The 12172-nt window shown below is 41.5% G+C and overlaps 1 protein-coding gene across 1 annotated transcript; it reads right to left on the bottom strand.

Moving 5' to 3' along the window:
* Positions 1-686: 686 nt before the first annotated feature.
* Positions 687-11889, bottom strand: cav2 (caveolin 2). Its single transcript, XM_059978273.1, has 3 exons — positions 11510-11889; positions 11041-11228; positions 687-1883 (listed from the first exon to the last, which is right to left on the bottom strand). The coding sequence occupies exons 1-3, from the start codon at positions 11663-11665 to the stop codon at positions 1733-1735; spliced, it is 495 nt and encodes a 164-aa protein (XP_059834256.1). The 5' UTR covers positions 11666-11889; the 3' UTR covers positions 687-1732.
* Between the last annotated feature and the right edge of the window lie 283 nt (positions 11890-12172).

Raw genomic sequence — 12172 nt, 5'->3', positions numbered from 1 at the left:
GAATCACTGTTAAAAGAGAAGTTATACCCTTCGATAGCCAGATGGACCTGATGTCTGGATAATAGTCCAGATGTGGTCCTAGAAGAGCCCACTATAAACTGGATAACATATTAACCAGGTCTGGATGGGATGCATCCGATAATATTAAGGGAGATGGGGAGGGGTTTAAGGGCTTCAAAGGAGTCTGTAATAATCTTTCAACCCTCTCTAGATAATGGGGACCTGGTAGAGAACTGCAAAATGGCAAAAGTAACATCCTTGTATTAAAAAAAAGGATAAGGACATCCCGTGCAACTATCAGCCAGTTTAATCTCTGAGTCTCTGAGAAAATAGGCACATGGAGAACTTAGAGATGATAAAGGAGAACTAACCCAACGATTTTTTTTCCTGCTGAGCTAATGGAGATGGTTAATGAAGGGGATGCAGTGATTTCCAGCAGGCATTTGCTAAAATACCATACAGAAGGCTGGTTATTAAAACAGAAACCTTGTGGAACTGAAGGCCCACAAGCAACTTGGATAGGAAATTTGCTTAAAGGTTAAAAACAGGGAACTGGTAGTTAAATGCAATCTTCTCATACTAGAAGATGGTGGAGAGGTCAATACTGAGATCAAGGGAATTTTACACACGTCAATGACTTAAACATGGGCTTGCAGGGTAACATTGTTGAACTTGTGGAAGGTGTAAAGCTTGGAAATATGTTCAACAGTGAGGAAGATGGCAAATTAAGCCACGGAGAAGTTGGCTGAATGGGCAGTTACACAGCACATGATTTTTCTTTCGAGAGAAAAAGGTGGTGATCAACTTTTCCAGAAAGAACAAAATGCAAGAATATAAATTAAGTGACTCAGGAAGGGGGTCAAAGGACATTATTCCTTAAAAGTAGAAGTGTAGGTAGAATATGTGGGATACTGGGATTCATAAGGTGACATGCAAGTGCAAAAGGAGAAATCAATAATAAAAACTGTTTGGCCCCAGAACTGGAGTATTGTTTCCAACCCGCACTAGAGTTTAAGGAAGGATCTAAAGGCCCAACACAATGCAGATAAACCTTTCTAGATTAGTCCCAGAGGTGACAAACAACATGAAAAGTTCATAATCAGAAAGGATTTAAAAAAAAAGCTGTTACTGTTAAAAACTTTTTCTAGAAGCGAGGGACAGATTTCAAATTTTGGGCAAAATTTACAAAGGAATTTGAAGACAGACTTCTTTTATACTTAGGAAGTTATGATATGGAATCCACTGTCAGTCAAATTGGTGGAAATAGGACCAATGAGTGTATTCAAAAGAGAAATCAGAACTTTTGAAAACACAAGGGGAAAGACAAGAAGGAACATGGCTGATCGATTGCACAGCAAAGTGGTAGCAGAGACCTGATGGACCAAATGGTCTCATTCTGTGCCACAGAATTTTACAACTTTACGCATTAATTAATATGAAATTGTTGAAATACAAATCAGGATCTAATTATTGCATGGCAACATTTTTAAGTAAACTTCCTTAATTATTACCAGCATGCATACTGGCTTATAATAAAAAAATATCAATTATAGATATATCTATTTCTAAATGAAGTTTATGCAAAATGTGTATATACTTAAAAAAAGATGTCAGATACATTCTGAAAGTGCATTTGGGATGAAAAGTTTAAGCATAAACAATGCTACTTATTTCATAAAGTCTGGAAATATTTTTTGTGAGTCCCGATTCTTCTCTCTTTTTACTTGCTTCTTTAATCTCGAGCGAAGCGGATAGTGAATGCAGACAAGCAGCGGCCCATACTCTCAAACAAAGGAGAGACAAACGCGTCCATAGCACTTTTCCAGATTGTCTTGATGGAGGGTAGAATCATCATGAAGGTCTTCACAATGGGCATAAGAAACCTGAAGTTAAAATATAGATTTAATTAATCACAAATATCTCACAGATTCATAACAATAAAAGACAATAAACAGAAAATTCATAGTTGCATGCTATGCCTTTTCCACTCACTAAAGAATACGACAGTTTTCTAGCTCAGAAAAATTCCCTACTATTTAGGATATGCAACAAAGTGGGAACAATTGCATTATTTGTACTTATTTTTATTTTCTGAGTGACATAGATATGCATAAAACTAGTAAAGAACAGAATGAACTGAGCAGATTTCCCATAAAGTGTTGTCCATTGCATTGCAATTTAACCTGTCCAACACTCATAACAACAAAACCCAATCTGAATTGGAGTGGATAAATCCCCAGGGCCTGACAAAGTGTTCCCTTGGACCCCGTGGGAGGCAAGTACAGAAATTGCCAGTGCCCTAGCAGAGATATTTAAATCAAACTTAGCCACAGGTGAGGTACGGAGGATTCATGCATAGCCATTGTTGTTCTGCTGTTTAAGAAAGGCTCTAAAAAAACAAACCAAGAAATTATAGGCCAGTGAGCCTGACATCAGTAGTGTGAAAGTTATTGGAGTGTATTCTGAGGGACTGGATATATGAGTATTTGGATAAACACGGAATAATCGGCATGGTAGGGAGTGCCTAACAAATCTTATAGAGTTTATCGAGGAAGTTACCAGGAAAGTTGATGAAGGCAAAGCACTGCCCACATGGGATGTAGCAAGGCATTTGACAAGGTCCCGGATGGGAGATTGGTCAAGAAGCTTCAGTCATTCGGCATTCAAGATGGGGTAGTAAATTGAATTAGACATCGACTTTGCGGAAGAAACCAGAGAGTGATAGTAAATGGTTGCCTCTCTAACTGGAGGCCTGTAACTTGTCGAGTGCCGTGGGGATTGGGTCCATTGTTATTTGTCATCTATATCAATAACCTCTCCCTCAATGTTGCAAAAACAAAGGAGTTGCTTGTGGATTACAGGAGGAATGGAGATGGGTTAACCCCTATTGACATCAATGGACCTGGGGCTGAGAGGGTGAACAGCTTTAAGTTCCTTGGCATCTACATCACCGAGGACCTCACGTGCTCTGTACACACCAGTTGTGTGGTGAAAAAGGCACAACAGTGCTTCTTTCACCTCTGACAGTTGAGGAGGTTTGGTATGGGCACCCAAATCCTAAGAACTTTCTGCAGGGGCACAATTGAGAGAACCCTGACTGGCTACATCACTGCCTGGTATGGGAACTGTACCTCCCTTAATCGCAGGACTCTGCAGAGAGTGGTGCGGACAGCTCAGCACATCTGTAGTTGTGAACTTCCCATGATTCAAGATATTTACAAAGGGCCTGTGTAAAAAGGGCCTGTTGGATCATTGTGGACCCGAGTCACCCCAACCACAATCTATTCCAGCTGCTACCATCTGGGAAACCGTACCACAGCATAAAAGCCAGGACCACCAGTCTCCAGTACAGCTACTTCCACCAGGCCATCAGGCTGATGAACTCATGCTGATCTGAGTGTATCCTATGCTACATTGACTGTTCTATTTATTATAAATCACTATGATTGCACATTGTACATTTAGATGGAGACGTAACATAAAGATTTTTACCCCTCATGTATGTGGAGGTTGTAAGAAACATGGTCAATTCAGTTCAATTCAATTCCGTGATTTGGATGATAATGTACTAAATCAGATCAGCAGATTTTCAGATGACACTGAGGTCTGGGGTGTAGTGAACAGTGAGGAAGACTATCAAGGTTAGTGGAGGGTTCTTGGCTAGAGTTTGCCAGAAGGCATGTGGGAGACACTGAAGTCAGCTGGAAGGAGGTTCAATGGTCTGATGAAACCAAAATAGAGGTTAGTGGACCAGCTCGAAAAATGGGCTGATAAACAGAAGATGGAATTCAATGCAGACAAGTGTGAGGTGCTGCAGTTTGGTAGGACGAGTCAAGGTAGATCCTACTCAGTGAATGGTAGGGCACTGAGGAATGCTGTAGAACAAAGGGATCTGGGAAGACAGGTTTATAATTCATTGAGAGTGGCAATACAGGTACAATGCCTATAGAAAGTATTCGCCCCTTGGAAGTTGCATGTTTTATTGTTTTACAATATTGAATCACAGTGGATTTAATTTGTCTTTTGACACTGATCAACAGAAAAAGTTTCCTTCATGTCAAAGTGAAAGCAGATCTCTACAAAGTGATCTAAATTAATTACAAATATAAAACAGAAAATAATTGATTGCGTAAGCCTTTAATATGACACACCAAATCATCACCGGTGCAGCCAATTGGTTTTAGAAGTCATGTAATTAATTAAATGGAGATCTGCTTTTGGAGACCTGTGTGCTTTCAAGGTGCATCAATTGATTGTAGTAAAAAACACATCTTTATCAGGAAAATCCAACTGTTGGTGAGTCAGTATCCTGGCAAAAACTACACTATGAAGACAAAAGAACATTTTAAGCAGCTCTGCGAAAATGTTACTGAAAAGCACAAGTCAGGAGATGGATACAAGAAAATTTCCAAGACACTGAATATCTCTTGGAGTGCAGTTAAGTCAGTCATCGAGAAATATATCACAGCTGTAAATCTGCCTAGGGCAGGCCGTCCTCGAAAACTGAATGACTGTGCAAGAAGGGGATGAGAGAGTGAGACCACCATGAGGAGTTACAAGCCTCAGTGGTTGAGGTGGGAGAGACTGCACAGACAACAACTGTAGCCCAGGTGCTTTACCAGTTGCAGCTTATGGTAGAATGGCAAAGAGAAAGCCACTGTTGAAAAAAACTCACATGAAATCTCGGCTAGAGTTTGCCAGAAGGCATGTGGGAGACCCTGAAGTCAGCTGGAAGGAGGTTCAATGGTCTGATGAAACCAAAATTGAGCTTTCTGGCCATCATAGCAAACACCATGTTTGGTGCAAACCAAACAACACACATCATCAAAAACACACCATTCCTAACGTGAAGCATGGTGGCGGTGCATCATGCTGTGGGGATGCTTCACTGCAGCAGGCCCTGGAAGGCTTGTGAAGGTGGTGGGTAAAATAAATGCAGCAAAATACAGGGAAATCCTGGAGGAAAACCTGATGCAGTCAGCAAGAGAACTATGACTTTGGAGAAGATTTGTTTTCCAGCATGAAAATGTCCCCAAGCATAAAGCCAAAGCTACACAAGAATGGCTTAAGAACAGCAAAGTTAATGCCCTGGAGTGGCCAAGTCCAAGTCCAGACCACAATCCAATTGAGGATTTGTGACTGGACTCGAAAAGGGCTGTTCACTCATGATCCCCATGCAATCTGACAGAGCTTGGGTAATTTTGTGAAGAAGAATGGGGAAAAAATTTCAGGGTTCAGCTGTGCAAAGCTGATAGAGACCTATCCACACAGACTCAAGGCTGTAATTGCTGCTGAAGGTGCATCTACTAAATACTGACTTGATGGGGGTAAATAATTATGCAATGAATTATTTTGTGTTTCTATTTGTGGTTCATTTAGATCACTTTGTAGAGATCTGTTTTCACTTTGACTTGAAAGTGTCTTTTTCTGTTGATCAGTGACAAAAAAGTTATATTAAATCCACTGTGATTCAATGTTGTAAAACAATAAAACATGTAAACTTCCAAGGTGGAGGCGGGAGGTGAATACTTTTTATAGACACTGTTGATAGGGTTGTAAGGAAAGCATTTGGCATATTGACTTCCATAGTCAAAGTATTGAGTACAGGAGATGGGATGTTATGCTGAAGTTATGTAAGAATTGGTGAGACCTGATTTGGAGTATTATGTGCAGTTTTGGTCACCTACCAACAGGAAAGATGTAAATAAGGCTGAAAGGGTTTAGAGAAAATTTACAAGGATATTGCCGGGACATGAGAACCTGGGTTATAAGGAAAGCTTCAATAAGTTAGGACTTTATTTCCTGGAATGTAGAAGATTGAGGAGAGGTTTGAGAGAGGCATTCAAAATTATGAGGGGTATAGATAGGGTAAATGCAAGCACTCTTTCCACTGAGATTCTGCAATTACAGGTCATGGGTTAAGGGTGAAAGGCAAAAAGTTTAAGGGGAACATGAGAGGAAACTTCTTTACTTAGAGGGTTGTGAGAGTGTGGAATGAGCTGTCAGCATAAGTGGTGCATGTGAGCTCAATTTCAATGTTTAAGAGAAGTTTGGAAAAGTACATGGATAGTAGGTGTATGGAGGGCTATGGTCCTGATGCAAGTCAATGGAAGTAGGCAGCACAAATGGTTTGGCATGAAGTAGATGGGCAGAAGGGCCTGTTTCTGAGCTGTGCTTTTCTACGACTCTGAGAGTTACTGCTCTTGAGTTATTTCTTTCCTCTTCTATTTTTTGGTCAGCCAACCGTTCCTCTTTATTTCCTTGATGAGGAATGACACCCAAAGCATGATCCTTTCAGAACTGATGAAGTTATAGTGCTACAGTACTGACTCAAATTTATACATTTCTTAAATATTCCTACATTTGAATGCAGTCCTTTATTTTCACTAAGAAAATATCCTAATATACAGACAATGTATTTGGATATAGCAAACATCCATAAGATTAAAAAAATTATTTAGAAGATTTAAGAGTTTAGAATTTGCCCCTAATTATTCATGCTTGTCCAACTTTTACCTATCGTCACATTTTCTGCATAAATGCAGCTCAGAAACAACTTAAATACACAGGATTGAGGATTCTATCATGTTAATAGATAACTCACAAAGAAATCTAAATGTCTCTTGATTTTTTTTTAAAGTTATTAATTTGATCCCAAAACAAACCTTTCCCTACAAAACTAGATGAGCTTTAAATTCTAAAGTCTCATACGTGAAGAAGAAGAAGAAGAAAGCCCTTAACTGACAGCATTTTTTAGCAGGCTTTTTTATTTTTATGAGGCCAAGTTGCTAGCTCAACACTCAACCCAGCACGGATGGAAAGTGTCCAAGGGAGCCAGCTGGATTTGAATTTGGGAGCCTTCACTCCAAAGTCCAGAGCTGATGCCACTATGCCACCATTCAGATCTCATACATGTGTTTCCTGGAATTGTACCATTTCAGAAAGATTCAATATTCAAGTACTGTACATTTATTATCAATGAATATATAAATTATACAACCTTGAGAAAGCCGAAAGAATCCAATTAAAAAAAGAATAAAAGACCAACACTCAATGCGCAAGAGAAAGAAAAAGAATACAAATTGTGCAAACAACTGAAGTGATCATCAGCATTCTGAAACAAAATTGAGTCTTCGGATCTGACCCCTGGAGTAGGCCTAAAGCCTCACTTATCAGTTCATCATATTAACCAGCATGGAGCACAACACAATAGCTGGGGCAGTCTTCATAGCCTCAGCACCATGGAGATGACCCATCGTGAAGAATAAGTGAAATTGCCTCTCATCCTGACCTACACCCTTTCTTTTCAGACTATCTAGGCTGACAAAAGGCTCCTGCATCCAGGATAGAGGAGTGAAGATCACAGAGGACAAGTGAAATCGGTTCTTGCTTCCAATCCGTGCCAGCGTTTAAAGTATCTAAACATTGTATCATACCTCGCACTAGGACCCGGGTACCACTGCTGCGGAAGGTTCTGGGCCTAGATCACACCATCTAGTGACTTGACCCAGGCTCAGATTTTGTCATGCAGCCTGAAGCTACTCTCAAGCTCTTCCAATCAGCTCAACACCCACAGCGATTCAACCTAATACCCGGGCCAGTTGTACCTGCACTGAATCTCCACTGCCCGGGCCCTGACTTCTCCTTTTGTCGCTCAGAGTGATCCAACCTTGCTCTCGGGCCAGCTGTATGGGTATCAGAACTCCAAATGCAACACACCTTGGCTCAACCCTGAACTCACTTCGCCCCTCCACTGTTTGCACAGATAATTTAATGCAATTTACCCCGGAAAAAGAATTTTTGATGATGTTTTTAGTGGGATTTCTTAGCTTTTTGACTAACAGATAGCTGTCACACATGCTTGGCAGTGCCATCTTAACTGGAGGTTAAAAAGAAAGACTTTTAAAGTTAAAAGTAATCTGTTGTCAAAAGCAATACTGTTGTCAAAAGCTGGTACTTCATTGCTATTTTTTCATATTCTCATTGAGCTTTTTTAAGATCTTGTTTTATTGCATTTTTATTGCTTGAGCAAAAGTCACATTACAAAAAGAAAGACATCCACAAGAATAAGAAGAGAGAAAAAGAGTCAACACTTCAGGTGAGTGATCCTGGAAAAAGGAGAAAACAAACATGCTTAAAGCTACAGAAAGGGGGAGGAATGGAGAAAATGGAAGGAATGTTTGTGATTGGGTCCAGAGCAAAGTTGTAAAGTCAACAGTTAATTTAAATTCTGAAGAAGGAAATAGTCAACTGAAACTAAAATACCCAGCAGCATCTATAGATTGAGAGAAAGTTACTGAAACTTTTGAATTCTATGTTGTGCGGGAGCTGTAACATGCTCAGACAAAAGATGAGATGATATTCCCTCAATCTTATGTTGGGCATTATTTGAACACAGGGAGGGAGGTCAAAGTGTGGACTTCCATTGTTGGAAGTTCCTGCAAAGGTGTTCACCAATGGTGTTAACGAATAGATGTTTGGTTTCTTCAAAGGCTTTACCCAGAAGGCCAATTTGGGTTCCTAGATGAAAGGAAGAGGTAAAAAGGCAGATGCTGCATCTACTGTGGTTGCATGAGGAAGAACCTGGAGAAGCATGAAATTGCAAGGAGAGCAATCTCTTTGAGGACTGAAAGGGGAGGTAATGGACCATATGTCTGGTGATGGGATGTGGTGGAACATGAATCCATTCCTCGGTATCTGGAGTGCCCCTCTCTATACTTTAAAGTGCAGTCTTACCTCAGTTAGCCTCTAGGTTAACTCAGAAATACAAGACCGTAACAATGGGAAGAACTGTAACTTGGCAGTTCAGGGAGTATCTTGTGGTGGGGGGAGGGAGACTTAACAGTTGATATTTTGGGACGTGACCATTCATCAGATTGGAAAGCAAGAGGGCAGAGTCCAGAAGAAAAGAGTGAGGGAGGGGAGGAGCAAAATCTGGTGGGTGAATTCAGGTGAGCGGGAGGGGGTCAGAAAAAGGGAGTATTATGAGAAGCTGGGAATGACTGAAGGAGGAGGCAAAGCAGTGAAGAAGAAATCCGATAGAAGAGCGGTCAACCATGGAATAAAGGGAAGAAGGTGGGGAATCAAAGGGAGGAAGGTGTAAGCAATGGGCAGATTGTGAGTGTGGAGAGGACAAAGAGGAAGGATAAGGGGTGTCAGAGGAAAAAGGGAAAACAAAGAAGCGGTGGAATGGAAAATAAAATTCCATAAAAAATAGAAATGGGATCTCCAGCTCCAGGTCTACAATCTGTTGACTAATCTGCAGTAAGGAAGATGCAGGAATATAAGAAAAGAAGTGTTAGTTCAGTGAAGCCCATGTCTCTTTTCCATCATTTAATAAGATCACCTTTTACCTCACAACACAAAAAAAAATTCTGCAATTGCTGGACATCCAGAGCAACACACAGAGAATGCTGGAGGAACTCAGCAGATCAGGCAGCATCTACGGAAGGGAATAAACCACAGGTTCCCAATCATATTCATATGGATAGCATTAAGTTGGGAACTCCAGGAATAAACAATTGACACTTAGGGTCATTAGGACTGGACAGGTTGGGGAAGAAGCGAGAGTAGGAAGATTGGGGGAGAAGAAGAAATACAAGTTGGAGAGTGAGAGGTGAAACCACAACATCACTTCACAAATCACATATTCTTGATTTCTTAATGTCCATCAGACTGGAATATATTGAGCCGCCATAGTCCTCTTAAGTACAGAATTCTAAATATTCTTTTTTTTTGGGTGAAGGCATTCCTTTTCAACTTTTGTCCTGTTCTTTTTAACTTTGTATCTGCTATAACCCCATGGAAATGGCATATAGCCCTCAGTTTATGTGTTGAGCATTATGGCATTGCTTCCATTTGTAGACAGACGGTTAAATGTGTCAGAAAGAAAATGGAACAGCATATCTTTTTAACAAGATTTATATTCCTGCAATTCCAACCATCTCTTTAGCCCAAATAGGGAATGTTAAACTGCAGATCTTCCTTCCTACTGTGAACAAGCCAGCAGCAGAGATTTTAAAACTAAAAATAAATACACATAATTATTTTTAAAATATGCAAACAATTGAGATGCCAGAAATCTAAAACAAAACACACACAATGATGGACATTCGCAGCCAGACAGGCTGCATTTTGGGAACGACCACTCTTTTTGGGTGAAATCTTAACTTTTGCTTCCCTTCTCAATGTGATCCATAGAATCTTACAGCATTGAAAAAGGCACTTCAGCCCAACTTGTTTATTCAGACCAAAATTCTCATCCAAGCTAGTCCTTAATTTTCCCAGTATTCCTCTGAATCTTTCCGATTCATGTACCTCTGTTTCCTTTCCCACATGTGGTCTAGCCCACTTTCCGTTGTTATTTTATGTATGACTATTCCTTACTCTCTGTTATTCTCTGCTTTGAACCTTTGACCTTTATTCCAAAATTTCCTTCCGTGAACCATTATCTTTCCATGTTAATTTGACTCCAATTCCTCTTGCCTTTCCTGTCATTCCCTTTCTTTTTCAATGAACCACTGTGGTTTGAGAAGGTGACACACTCAGCCTGCCATGCATTCCGTCATGGATCCCTCTTTGCTGCCTGTACTTCTGGTTATTACCGAGGTAAACAAGTTTCAGTGGAAGTGAGGAAAAAGCCTGGGAGGGAACTCAGTGTAAACGCATCGTGGTGCCCGCTCAGTTAGACGCAAGACATCCGTGCTCATTGCCAATTACAACCCATTCTTATTAGAGCAACAGGAATATTGAGATTGGAAGAATGGGTGTGGGCGCGGTGCCCATGCAGGAAATTCATGGTTAATGCTTCCCCTCTAACAACGCCGGCAATTTGATTTTTTTGTTTGTTGACAAACTGGATCCTTTCTGTTTGAGCAGGAAAGGACTTTCTGCATTCTTACCATCCGATTTACCTCTGAGATTAACAAAATGTTGTTTTATCCACTGCATAAACTTTGTGATATGTTAGCAATCGGAGCAGGCGAGGAAGGGAATTTAAAAGAAAGACCTGATAATCCGAGTTGAGGTACAGCCGCTTACCAAATGTGGATGTAACTTATTACGGCAAAGAGAATCCCTATAATGAAGGCCAGGGGGATGGCTAGGAACAGAGTGAGCACTTTGTACAGCACGAATTTGCTGATTTCAAACGATGCATGACTGCAAATCCAGATTCCGTCGAAACTTTGCGTCGCAACAGGTTCTGCGATCACGTCTTCAAATGAAACCTGAGGCGAGACAGGGAGAGAATAAACAAGCACGTTAATTAAAAAAAAATTAAGATGTACTGTCAGCTGGTCATTTAACGTCTGCAGCAAGTCCTGCAGACAACCCTAGACAAATTCCGATGCTACCGTTGTCCGGACAACTTTCCTGACTCTGCCAAATGATGCCCCCTACGACGCGCAGTTCACTCCCTTTAACTCTCGACGCTTTGCGCTGTCCTATACAAGGGCAGCCAAAGAGTCATACCCCTGTCCCAGGGCGCAACAGAGGGTGAGCGCCTCACCTTGATATGGGCGTTGATTCCCCCGGGATCCCGCCTGTGGTGTTCCCTCTCCTCGGGCTGCTCCTCCTCGCGGCCGTCTAGCAATTTGGTCGATTTTAAAAACTCGTCGCTCTCAAACTGCACCCCGCGTTCCGCCGGACCCGTCTCCTTGCCCATGATTTCCCACCACCTCCCGTGCAGCTGGGATTTCCTCCCGTTGTTCGCACTCTTCCTGCTGTCTGCCCGCGGTTGGCGTGCGCGCCGGCTCGAGGTCGGAGCCACGCCCGCTGGGTGCAGTCACTCTGAGCGAGTCAGCTCGCCGGGCAAGGGCCTGGACACAGACACAGCGACACCCGCTCACAGATGCACACACACCAGTGACCCAAACATGCATACACACACGTCCATAAAGGGACACATACAAGTGGCACAAACACACACGTTTGTCCAGGTCCTCTTTGAACGACACAGTTGAAACTGTTTCCACTACTCCTTGGCAGTGCTTTCCTGTCCCGAATCACCTATGTCAAGAAACTCTTCCTCAATGCACTTCCACCAGTGATCTTCATTCTCCGTCCTCTAGTCTTGATCCACCAATGGAACAGTTTCTCTCTACCGAGCCTATTATAATCTTGCTCTGTTTCAAAGAAAACAACCCCAGCTTTGCAATCTTTCTATATAACT

Source organism: Hypanus sabinus, chromosome 8, assembly GCF_030144855.1.
Source record: "Hypanus sabinus isolate sHypSab1 chromosome 8, sHypSab1.hap1, whole genome shotgun sequence".
NCBI classification, from domain to species: Eukaryota; Metazoa; Chordata; class Chondrichthyes; order Myliobatiformes; family Dasyatidae; genus Hypanus; species Hypanus sabinus.
This window is presented reverse-complemented; position numbering and strand designations above follow the sequence as displayed.

Coding starts and splice junctions, on each gene's coding strand:
- cav2 (XM_059978273.1), bottom strand. CDS start 11,665: ATGGGCAAGGAGACGGGTCCGGCGGAACGCGGGGTGCAGTTTGAGAGC. Junction 11,229..11,509: donor GAATCAACGCCCATATCAAG/GTGAGGCGCTCA, acceptor GTCTCGCCTCAG/GTTTCATTTGAAGACGTGAT. Junction 1,884..11,040: donor ATAAGTTACATCCACATTTG/GTAAGCGGCTGT, acceptor TTTTAACTTCAG/GTTTCTTATGCCCATTGTGA.